The sequence below is a fragment of the Ostrea edulis genome, chromosome 1 (genome assembly GCF_947568905.1).
Source record: "Ostrea edulis chromosome 1, xbOstEdul1.1, whole genome shotgun sequence".
NCBI lineage: Eukaryota > Metazoa > Mollusca > Bivalvia > Ostreida > Ostreidae > Ostrea > Ostrea edulis.
The window spans coordinates 77545758-77558150 of NC_079164.1; the positions used below are offsets into that span (position 1 = coordinate 77545758).

The 12393-nt window shown below is 33.0% G+C and overlaps 1 protein-coding gene across 5 annotated transcripts in view; it reads right to left on the reverse strand.

Moving 5' to 3' along the window:
• LOC125680442 (probable ATP-dependent RNA helicase DHX35) overlaps positions 1-12393 on the reverse strand; it is a 138355-nt gene that overhangs the window by 122282 nt on the left and 3680 nt on the right. For all 5 annotated transcript variants that reach the window (XR_008802114.1, XR_008802113.1, XR_007371958.2 and 2 more), the window contains exons 6-11: positions 11568-11629; positions 10776-10845; positions 10586-10645; positions 8720-8763; positions 8519-8587; positions 4270-4366 (exon numbers count right to left, since the gene is read on the reverse strand). Coding sequence is in view for 2 of the 5 variants with exons in the window: in XM_048920045.2 (XP_048776002.2) it covers positions 4270-4366; positions 8519-8587; positions 8720-8763; positions 10586-10645; positions 10776-10845; positions 11568-11629 (402 nt within the window). In the remaining 3 variants the exon portion in view is untranslated. The remainder of the gene's footprint in view (positions 1-4269; positions 4367-8518; positions 8588-8719; positions 8764-10585; positions 10646-10775; positions 10846-11567; positions 11630-12393) is intronic.

A 12393-nucleotide genomic window follows, 5' to 3' on the forward strand; every position in this document is an offset into this window, starting at 1 on the left:
CACCCACCCCATATTTTTTTTTGACCCCAGATGATAATCTACTACATTAAGTTGAATTGGCCTTATCATTATTTAACTTAATTCACAACTGAAAGTTTGGAAAAGTACTGAATCACAATAAAAAAATGAATCACTATCAATCTCAGAAACCAATTTCTTGGTCTTATCATTAAGGACAGATGATACAAACAATTTTTTTCTTTCGAAGAGACTTTATATGATGTCATTCTTTTATAAAAGTGGATAATTCCTTGAATTCTTTTCCCCTTTGACTTGGAGAGTGAAATATTTTCTGTATTTCCAAAAAAGTACAAAACAATAGTTGTCATGGTAAATCAGTTTATTCTTCATTTCTTTACCTTCTTTATCCCTCAAAAAATGATTGTCAAGGAGAACAGAGTGTACTGATATTAGATTTACAACATAACATGTAAAATATTAATTCATTACAAATTTTGCACTTGGAAAATACTAGTTGCTGCTTCAATAAAATTACATATATGGACATTGCACCCTCAGTAAAGGTTTACAAATTAAAATAAACTTCATATGTTGACTTAATGTTTAAAGTGTAATATAAACTTAAAAAACATATACCATACGGGGTGAATTTTCTGAGTAGAAGCAAAATTGTAAAAATCACATTGGCTGATTTTCTCAAGACAAAGAAGAGTTGTCTCCCATAATATAACTTATAAGAGTAAAATTTAACAACTTCTGAAAATAATTTACAATGGCATATATGATTTTTACTATTTTTTGTCACTCTTGGTTTTCCTTTGCTATTCATCTCTGAAAATAATAAAGAAATGCCTAATACAGGTTCTCTTTGATGTGCCATTTTACGTTAGTTTCTGCATTACGACGTTTCCCAGTAGAAACAGGAGAAAGATGACTGCATGTTTCCTGCTGACATCTTATATATAGCAATGATCCAAGTCCATAGCATTTTTCGTCCTCACAATGTCTTAAATCTAGTGGTCTACCACACGCAGCACAACCTTTTTCCAAATTGTCCACTAGAATTCCAAGTTCCACAACTCGTCTCCCACATCTCCAACAAATCATCTCCTCATGCTCTTCTTCACTCTCTGATGCATCAGATGGATACGTGTCTTCATTTCCTAGGTATTCTTGTGAATTATCACCAGACGAACAATTTTTTCTTGATTCATCCAGCTTCTCCTCGATAACCACGTTGTTATTGGCATCAACATTCACTATCTTACATCCAAGGGATAATACATAACCTGTCCTAGCATTCTGTAACCTTTGAGGATTTTTTTACCAATAAATCTTCCTGATTTTTTCCTCCTGAATGATTCTGGCACCATAATTGTTTACATTGTTTACTGACCCCTGCTCTTAAAACACAGAAGAGTTCCAAACAACTATAAATGAGAAAACCAAAACCAACCAAAATATTTTTTTACCATGGGAACTCTTCAGAGCTAAAGGTAGAAAAATTTGTATATATCATCTGGCCTTAAGGTGGACAATGAATGCGGCCACTCTAATTTCATAGAATATGGCGATGCATGATAATTTCGGTTCACTTCAATCACTTCAATTTGACGCTACCATAAATCAATTGATGCTAGCTGATTGATTTCCCGATTGTGGGCACGTAGGTATATATCTTTTGATTTGAAATGTCCATGCAATTTACACAAAATTCATCTTTTGCTGGAGGAGGAGACTCATCACTTTGCGTAATATGCGCAGTATCAAAGACACCGAAATTCACAAGGTGACAGAACAATTGTTAGAAAGAAAATGCCACACTGACTAGGTCAGTCGGAGCTTTTGAAACATCATCAAAAAAATAAATAAACAAATTATAACGAGGATTAATAGCAATTAAAATATCGATAAGACTTACTCCACAAATTACATACTAATTCGATTATTTAACAAAATTATTCATTGGAAGCAAATTATAACGAGGATTAATAGCAATTAAAATATCGATAAGACTTACTCCACAAATTACATACTAATTCGATTATTTAACAAAATTATTCATTGGAAGACAAAATCACCTCATTCAAGCAATCTAAAATTGCCCATGGGATATAGATCTAGAGATTGGATACTCAATATCTTTATAGTATTCTGCAAAATGTACAGCACATTATATTCACAAGATACCATTTACTCTGTGTGACATTGTGAAAATACACCTTGACACTTCGTGAACACACCGAGGGCTTTCAGAGTCTAGGGATGTGCAGGAACCGCAACTTCGTTTTTATTTTACTTGAATAAAGCTTATTTGTTAAGGTAGACCTATACTCGGCCTTAAATGGACTCAATCATGAAAAAATTGCCTATATAAGATAGATATATATTCCAGTAATAGATAAACATTGAAAAATGTATAATGTTAACATGCTAATTTCATTGTTATTGCTTCTCAAAAGTAAGTACCCCATCCACATATAATCAGCATTAATGAAAATGTATTCCTCCTTCTTATTTTTCTTAATAATTATTATTTTTACAAAACAAAAGGGCTGTAATAAGCAACATAGACTATATACCATTATTTAATGATATGTGATCATTTATTTTAATAAATTTGAATAACTATTTTCATAATGTACACTTTATGAGCCCAAACATTTTAAAAGAAGTACTGTTGAAAATGTCATTTGATTTCAATATTGGTCTTTCCTCCCAATTTTTATGGACTAAACCTTGAATAAATTGTTTCTAATTTACAGATTATTATCTCAGAAAAAGGATTTGCGTAAGAAAATCATATGTCGACGTATCATTTTAAAAGCTATAAGCTCTATAACAAGTACTTGAATAACTTGAATAAACTTGAATAACTTGAATAACAATAACAAGGGGGGGGGGCCTCCAAAAAAAATCTTGAATTATACATTATCATATTTTCATATGACATGTGAAATTTTAGTATATTTACAACCTTGGATAATAATTTGAACTATGTTATACTATGAGTATTAAAGATACATGTGGGTTGCAATTAGATTTTACATTTTATCTGAAAACAAATTTTGAATTTTGATGGTTTTGCTATTATGATTAATGCATGTGTGTAATGTGTGTTATATCTTTTATCGTGAAATCATTTGCATGTACATAAATTGGATATACGTACATGTACATGTACACTTACGTCGATCTATGTAGATGCAATCTCAATAAGGAACTAATCACGTTGTACAGATGCTGCCCCAATAATTTTGAAAAAATGGAGAGGGGTTGAGGAAAAAATGACAAATTTATGACGGTCGGTGAAATAAAACAAATTATTTGCAGCCGTTCTTTGAAGCTTGCGTCAATATCTGCAACATTGGCGCAGCAAAGTGTGAACTTTTATTTTTACACAAGCTTACCATGTATTTGTTCTGACATGATAATTTCGATTCAACAGCTGCATAGTTTTGAATTAGCAATTATTACGCTCGAGAATTTATTACTCATATGGAGACGTTACCATTGCCGGTGAAGGGCTGCAAAACTTAGGCCTATGCTCGATGGCCTTTGAGTAGGGATTTTTAGCGTGCCATACCTGCTGTGACATGGGGCCTCTGTTTTTGTGGTCTCATCCGAAGGACCGTCCCATTTAGTCGCCTCTTGCGACAAGCATGGGGTACTGAGGACCTATTTTAACCCGGATCCTCACAAAAGAAATAATATTATTATTATGATGCTGGTGGAAATATGAATTGGTCCCCCTTTCCCATCCGTCTCTCCATCTTTCTGATGCCCGCATAATTCCATATGTTGAACATGGATCATTGTAAAACTTTTACATACATGAATAGTCAATGTATCTCACGGACGCCCTTATCTGCCAAAATATTGTCTGTTCAGCTCCAACCAATTTTTTTCTAAAGCTTGAATCATCTTTGGCCCCCCTCCCTTTTTATTTAAATACAAAATTTGACCACAGCTGATAAGAACGCATTAGAAGGAATCAATATCGGACAATCATATCGCCATGTAAAAATCAAACCGATATCTTTAGAATACCACATTTCGGAAAATGGACGCATGGTTCTGCATTTACATTTGATTGTGACGTAAGCCGTGTATAGGTCTACTTTAATTTGTTGTTGTACACTGACTCTGTGATATGATATGAAATTCCGTCCCCCGCCGCGCCTGCCTTAGAAATAGTTGATCTGTAATTTCTAACCTTGCATGTTGATAATTAAACTATACTAATGAAATCATGGCATGAAATGAGAAGGGATATAACTTTTAGAATTCTTTAAATTAAAAACTGACCTGTCCCGTTAGAAAAGCCAGAATGTTTCCCTCCTTTTCCTGATGGTGAATTTTAGTGATGGTCTCTACTGTAGCCTTAATGTAATCAGGAACTGGGCTGAAAACAAGTACACAAAAAGAATAAATGAATACAGAGCATCTTCAATATAGCCCTCCTTCTGAAAAAGGTTTTTAAAACATTGTATTTAGATTTTCAAGTATCATCATGCTTCTTAAACACAGCTAGTATATACAACGCTATGCAGGTGACTTGAGATGGTTCAAACTTCAATCCCTTGGAAGTTCTCAATCTCAAATTCCCGATCTCCCAACACCTTCAATCTTTCGAAGTAAAATTAAGATTCTTTACACTTTACTCTCAATATTTGGAAGTGCTGTTTACACCGGCCAATGGTCATTAATGTGCCCGTTTCGAGATGGATCCGAGTTATTTCCCTTTGGAGAACTCTCGTAGATAGTAAGGCACAAAACAACTTGTCTACATGTGGGAGTGGGACAAATATTCATCACTTCATAACTAAATGTGCTCAGTTTCTCATACGCAGTTTTATCACGCGAATTCAACTGATACACAAACAAAGTAAATCATAAGCATTTGGGGAGTAATTGAATACATGGAATTCTTATTATATCACTTTCTTTCATTGCTCATATGTATCACATCCAGGATATTACTTGCAAATATGATAATATGTTTTACGGCATGACCGTGTTTGAGGGCGAAGCAAAAAAGTTTTGGCATTAGTATATATATCCAAAACAGGACAAAAACATCCCGACGTTAGCACGCGGACGGAGCTGTATCAAAGCATCCTAATTTTGGGCATTTGATCCGCCTATATATTGAACGCGGGAAATATAACGCAATTAATGTAAACAGTACATTGTGACGTCATATTCAGCAAATTTACAATCATAGCGTTTGAACCACAACAAAAAACATGGCGTTAAACGTAGAGTGATTATATATGATTAAGAAAATAAGATTTACATGCTTTTACGGATTTTATGTAACATCTCAGAACGACGTGAACTAGGGTAGACGAGATTCAAAATGGAGGAATACATGTCCACGCGCTAATATTCGAATCGACGCCATTGGTACCAAACTTTTCAAGTTCCATAGGTATGGTTTAATTTTTCATTATTTTCCTATATTTTCCTTTTAAACATGTATATATGTGTTACCTATAGGGAGAGCTCCGCTCTCACGGCCCTTCGGGCCGTGAGAGGGCTTCGCCCTCTATTATGTTTCCACTTAAGTAAAACATTTCTTTCGATAGTATTTTGTATTTCCTACATTTACATATTTAAAGAGAGGTTGCTTTTAATACATTTTATCATCTTCCTCACTGTCTGTAGGTCGACTCTGTCCCCTAACAGGCATTCAAAATTCCACTAAATGCACCTCCTACACCTAAGAGTTCTTATTTCAAAACTGGTGTATTAACACAGCATGGACTATTCCTATGTTGGCCATAGTTATGATAGCACAGCTTGATTAAGGGCCTAATTAGCAATGAATATTTACTTCCGGTAAGTATCCCAACCATGGGATTAGTTGTTCTGTGTAAAGATTGGTAGCAATTATTAATTTACGTAATTAAAGCTTGAGAGTTAGACTATAATTATGAAACCTGACACTAATTCTAAGATGTATTTATTGCTGCATCTGTTTGTCTGGTGACTTACGATAATACACTATGTATTACGAAGCTTTTACCATAAAAGATATTAAAATGCGAATTTTCATAGTCTTTCTTATCTATATGTAGATTAATTTTACTTTTCTAAACCTGGTCTACAATGGGTAAAAGTTTGCTTTTTCATAAACCTAACATGATATTTTTTACCTGCAAAACCGATAGACTATGTTTTAAATTTAATCCTTTTGATTATTCGTCGACCGCGGGACAAAGTACACTGCATGCACAAGGTCATACACTGCATGCAAGGCTGACTACTTGCAAAAGCTGTAAGCTCTGATAAAGATATGCAAGCCCTGACAATGTAAAAGGTTTTTCTGGGGTGTGATTTTTAAAATAAATTACTCTTTAATTTTTAAGCATGAGAAATGTAATGAATCCAAGAAGGCACAATTTTCCTTACGTTTGGTGTCTCTGTACTGTAAACATGGACATTTTTTTTTACAGTATACTTGATAATACTTAATAAGGATTTGTTTGTTAATAATAGGTTTTAATGACAGCACGCTTCATCGAATAAATGGTATTGTACTGTTACTTAACTGGTTTAGCAAGAATTGCAGATATGCAACATTGTTTATACTTCATATGTATAAGGGGCGAGATCAAGATCAATGTCGGATAAAAATCTAAATTCAAATAGTTAGGGGGAGGGAGGGAGGGAGGATAAAATCTCCCATAAGTTTCTGTCATCCGACATCGATTACACTTTAGTTGAAAAAGAAAAAAGACAAGTGACTGTTAAAAACCTCATAATAATATTACATTTTAATGAACATTTAAATGGTTTTGATGTACACTTTCATTTGTGAATTAACAGTAGAAAAGGTATGCAGAGTGTTATTTATAATCGTATGTTTTTAAATGTTAATGGATTAGGTTCAACATTCATCATATTTAGTTTTAAAGGGAAGGGGGGGGGGGGGGGGGTCTTGGTGAAAACTGTGAATTTAGTTTTTTGTCAGACATTGAACTTTTCATCTCACCCCTAATATGTAATTTTTAAGTGATCACAAACAATTTGGGGAATTCCTCAGAAAAACTCTCCCAGTAGGCTATGCTAGATATCTGTAAGGATTATATCAAGGAGAAAAACTTCGACCACATGCGTAGATTATCTCAACTTTGATAAACCACCTTGCTGCTTCGGTTGAAAATTGTCTAATGAATGGGTTCGATCTCAGGGAGTACCAGGCGTGACGTAGAGCATACAGAGTAACTCGTACGCTGTAGCAGATAAGTCACGTAGACCCAACATACATAGTGTATCTACATTAATACGGACTATTTGATATAAAATCAAATAATCTCGATTGTTTATACTTCATATGTATACTATGTAATTTTTAAGTGATCACAAACAACGAAAATTAATCCACACGAAATTGTGTTCACTACAAAAACAACAAAAATATTTCCCAATGAAGTTAAATACGTCTACAGTAATTTAATGTAAAATCTTCGTTACTGAAAGCTGGAAAATTTAGTGTGACAAAAATTGCAATTAAGAAATAGTAGTTTCATTATCAGTGTAATCTTGATACTCATTAAAATTAAAGTCATCAAATATTTCAGCATGTCCCACGGGGCATCGAAATAGTGTATTAATTTATGCATCTATACAGTCAGCCATTTGAAGCATCCATTTTATGATATGTAGTATTTACAAATTTTACAATGTGCAATGCGATAGATAGTTATGATATTTAGTATTTACAAATTTTACAATGTGCAATGCGATAGATAGTTATGATATGTAGTATTTACAAATTTTACAATGTGCGATGCGATAGATATGATATGTAGTATTTACAAATTTTACAATGTGCGATAGATAGTTATGATATGTAGTATTTACAAATTTTACAATGTGTGATGCGATAGATAGTTATGATATGTAGTATTTACAAATTTTACAATGTGCGATGCGATAGATAGTTATGATATTTAGTATTTACAAATTTTACAATGTGCAATGCGATAGATAGTTATGATATGTAGTATTTACAAATTTACAATGTGCAATGCGATAGATATGATATGTAGTATTTACAAATTTTACAATGTGCGATAGATAGTTATGATATGTAGTATTTACAAATTTTACAATGTGCGATGCGATAGATAGTTATGATATTTAGTATTTACAAATTTTACAATGTGCGATGCGATAGATAGTAATGATATGTAGTATTTACAAATTTTACAATGTGCGATGCGATAGATATGATATGTAGTATTTACAAATTTTACAATGTGCGATGCGATAGATAGTTATGATATGTAGTATTTACAAATTTTACAATGTGCGATGCGATAGATAGTAATGATATGTAGTATTTACAAATTTTACAATGTGTGATAGATAGTTATGATATGTAGTATTTACAAATTTTACAATGTGCAATGCGATAGATAGTACCCACTCAGACAATTTTAACTTCAGATGCCAATTCCAGGATGAGCGTTCCCTGAATTCTCGAGGCAAGTCAAAATTAAATGTTTTCATTTCTAAAGTTATTACATATGTTATAAATACTTACTCAATAGTGTAATGGATATCCACAGGAAAATTTCTACCTTCCACACTCAATATGGCAGCAGTGTCTTTGCTGTATTTATAAAGTGAAACATGTTATCAAACTAAAGCATCCAAAGGCAAAATTACATGTCATATGTAAATTGTTTTCTTATACACTTCTTGGAATGTGCGATACTGTACAAAACCACGAGAAAATACTCACTCTGGATTCCCTGATGAGTTGCTATTAAAGAAGTCTTTCATTTCCTAAAAAAGTACATCAATAATATACGTCAACACCGATTTTTAACATAAATTCTACAGTAGTACATGCAATTAGTATAGCACACTTTCATAAAAATTTCAATTGATTCGAGTTTTACAATTTCAATCCAAAATTACTGTAAAGAAATCAATTAATATTTAAAGGACATATTGCATGTTTCCAAAGTATACAAAATTACATGCATTTTGTCTTTCTTTACTTATAGTAATTAATTCTAATAGTTAGTTCACCAAAATTTTGCAATAATTAGCCACAACACGGATTTAAATCTATAAAGCCCCAATTTCTTAAAGTCTAATTAATTAGTTAGGTAGTCACATGGTACAGTAACGTCACATGCGCCCTTCTTCAATCAACTGATTGTGAAAGTAGTGCGAGATATTGATTAAAAACTCAGCTTTTAGGGACCTAATTTATTCATCACGGACAACATTTAAATTGGTGTTGACAAATTTCCCTAGTCTTATATGTTTTATCCACCAGTGCATACAAATAGCGATGTAAATACCCAAATATAGCAAGGAAAGCAAGTATGAAAGAGGCAATATTGCGAGTAAATAATGTTTGAATATGGGTCACTGTCTCCACACTATTTGGTAATGTTATTCCTTTATACATCTGTAATTGGTGCTGTTTTTCAAAAATAAACAGTGCAATTATTATTTATTTTTGGATTAGACAAATTATGATATGTTACATTGTTGACAACTAGGCATAGCTACTGCCACGAGTGCATTTTGGAAAGGGAAAAAACAACAACACAGAAATCAATAAAAACAATCAAATTTAAAGCGGAAATTAATCACAATATTTTACTTTAATAAAGTAGTCTTATTATTATTTTTGAATTGTGATTTGCACATCGTTAGGAAGTGGGAGCACAGCATTATAGGCCTATTGAAGCACTCAAGATGTTATGAGTTCAATGAGGCATAATTTTATAATTCAATTTAAAGTTAGGAAATACAATATTTTATTATTTATGATTATAAGTTAAATTATTTTTCATCTTTAATTTTTTTGTAAATCTACCAGTTGGTAGGGAGCATAAGTTACATTGTATATGTTGTTACAAAGTGAAGGTCAGTTGATCCGAGTGTGTATTGAATTTGAAAACCAGAACAGAATGTATATGCTGTAGGCCTAGCAGTACTTATAGCTTCAATATATCCATTTTATCGCAGTTTATCTGGGTCTCTGTCCAAGTGGTTTTTGAAAAAGTACAGGGACAAACATGACTGGGTGTTTTGTTAAAGGTAAAGTTCTTGCTCCAACAAAAAATTATCCAGGTCTTTTTTCTAATGCCTTCCTTCGAAAAATACTCAGTCTAAATCCTTTCTACTGACAACAATGAACTAGTACACCCTTAAACGGCACAAAACACCTTAATGCAATCTTATTTACAAGCCGTCAACGTGAGACTTTTTTTTATAAATTAAATCAAATCTGTTTATGAAATCGTTAATAAATGTTTTCAAACCCCAGGGAGCAGAGGACATCACACACAATGGTGTGTAAAATAGCGAAAGCAAATATGCATATTGCAAAATTTGAATTTTATCACTTTCAAACTCGAAAACTATGCAAATAATTTTCATTAAAAACACATTTAAAGTAGTTTTAGGCATGAAAAGAATTAATTTTGCTGAAAAAATGAAAAGTTTAGAAACATGCGTTGTGTCCTTTAAGTTTGAATAAGTACACGTATAGCATAGAAATTTTAAAATATCTCTATCACATCCATATTATCCTTTTTTTATAGACTTAAATGCATTCACAGTCCATTTTAATGTAGTTCTGTACCTCCGCATCCAGTGTGGCTGACGCAACAATCAGCTTGAGATCCTCTCTTTTTTTCTGAATCTGCAAGGATATCAAACATGTGATTGAAATATACTAAAACTCAGCAAATGACATCAAGACCCTTCTGATCATGCAACTTTTGTGACTAATAAGTGTTGGACTTATAATCTAAAAACAAATGATCTCGAACCTTTCGTAGAAGCCCCATTATCAAATCTGTGTTTAGTGATCTTTCATGTGCCTCATCCAACATAACAACACTAAAATTGAAAACAAAAATACATTATTACACTGTATGAATAGCTACAGAAACACTGATAAACCACAATGTAAAATCCTTCTATTTACAAGTTTCTCTGCTAGCGATTCAGATGTACTACAAACACGCTCTGATATCGCCACCTTAAAATTTTAACAAAAAAAATCTCCAACATATTTTCCAACTACATACATCTGTTAAGACATATCTTAAGACATTTATCAAAGCCTCATTCAAACTGAAATATCAAAGCTTCAATTGTCAATACAAAAATATTACACCTGAATCCTGCACAGAAAAAAATGTGCCGTAGATCAAAGGGAAATAACTTGATGCACATCAATAAACACAATAACAAACTTCATCTTGTACACACAAATGCAAAACAACAACAAACTTCATCCTGCATGCACAAATGCAAGCATATGCTCAATTTGAGAATCAACATGGAATTCAAAAGGGGTGAAAATTGTAAATTCCCATTCTATCATCTATAAAAATAGTGCAATGCATCGATCATATAACAACACCATAATGAACAATTCACATAGCAAGTTTACACTTAGCACTCATCGAATGTGAGTAAACATTCATGTGGGCCTATCAAATTGATAACTCACTCACTAAATATTGAATAAATCATGTGGTGTATTTGCATTCTGTAACAATTTGATCAAGTTCGATGTTAAAAATGCAGATACTGGTTAAGTTTAATGTTCAGACCTGTACTTCTTCAAGAGCGGGTCCTCCATAATTTCTCTAATCATCAAACCATCTGTCAAAAACTGTAAAAGAACAAGAAATGTTTTAGAAACATATATGCCCCCTGTGTGGTAATATTTATAAGTAGCAATACTGAAAAAATATGGGTTATCTACTAGTGAGGGGCAACCATAATACGTCTCTCAAGATACTGAGCAGGTATTTCCAAATAACCAGTCATTTGAGTCACGACCTTTGACCTTGTAACTTGAAAACCAGTGGGGGCCATCTACTCTTTAGGGGACACCAATGAACCAAGTTTGATGTCAGTCAAGCAAAGGGTTCTTAAGATATTGAATGGACAATATCTTATGCCCAGAGTAGTTTTACCAATGACCTTGTGACCTTAAAATCAAGAGGAGTCATCTACTCCTTAGGTAGAACAAGTGTACCAAGTTTTCTGTAAAAAAAAAAAGGGGTTCTCAAGATAATGAGCATACAATATCTGACTATGTCCAGTTTGACCCTTTACCTTGTGACCTCAAACTGAAAATAGGACATCTACTTCATAGGAGGAAACAGTATGGAAGTTTGATGTCTGTCAAGCAAAGGGTTTTCAAGAAATAAGTGGATAATACCTTAGTACATTCTGTTTGACCTTGAGACTTCAGAATCAATTGGGGTCATCTACTCCTTAGGGTGTACCAGTGTACCAAGTTTAAGGTTTGTATAATATCTCAGCCATTTGAATATGTTCCTGTTTTCGAAACAGACTATTTATATTTTATCCTATGAACCTGTAGTTCTGTACTGGAGTATGCAAAACATACTGTAGAATAACTTCTTT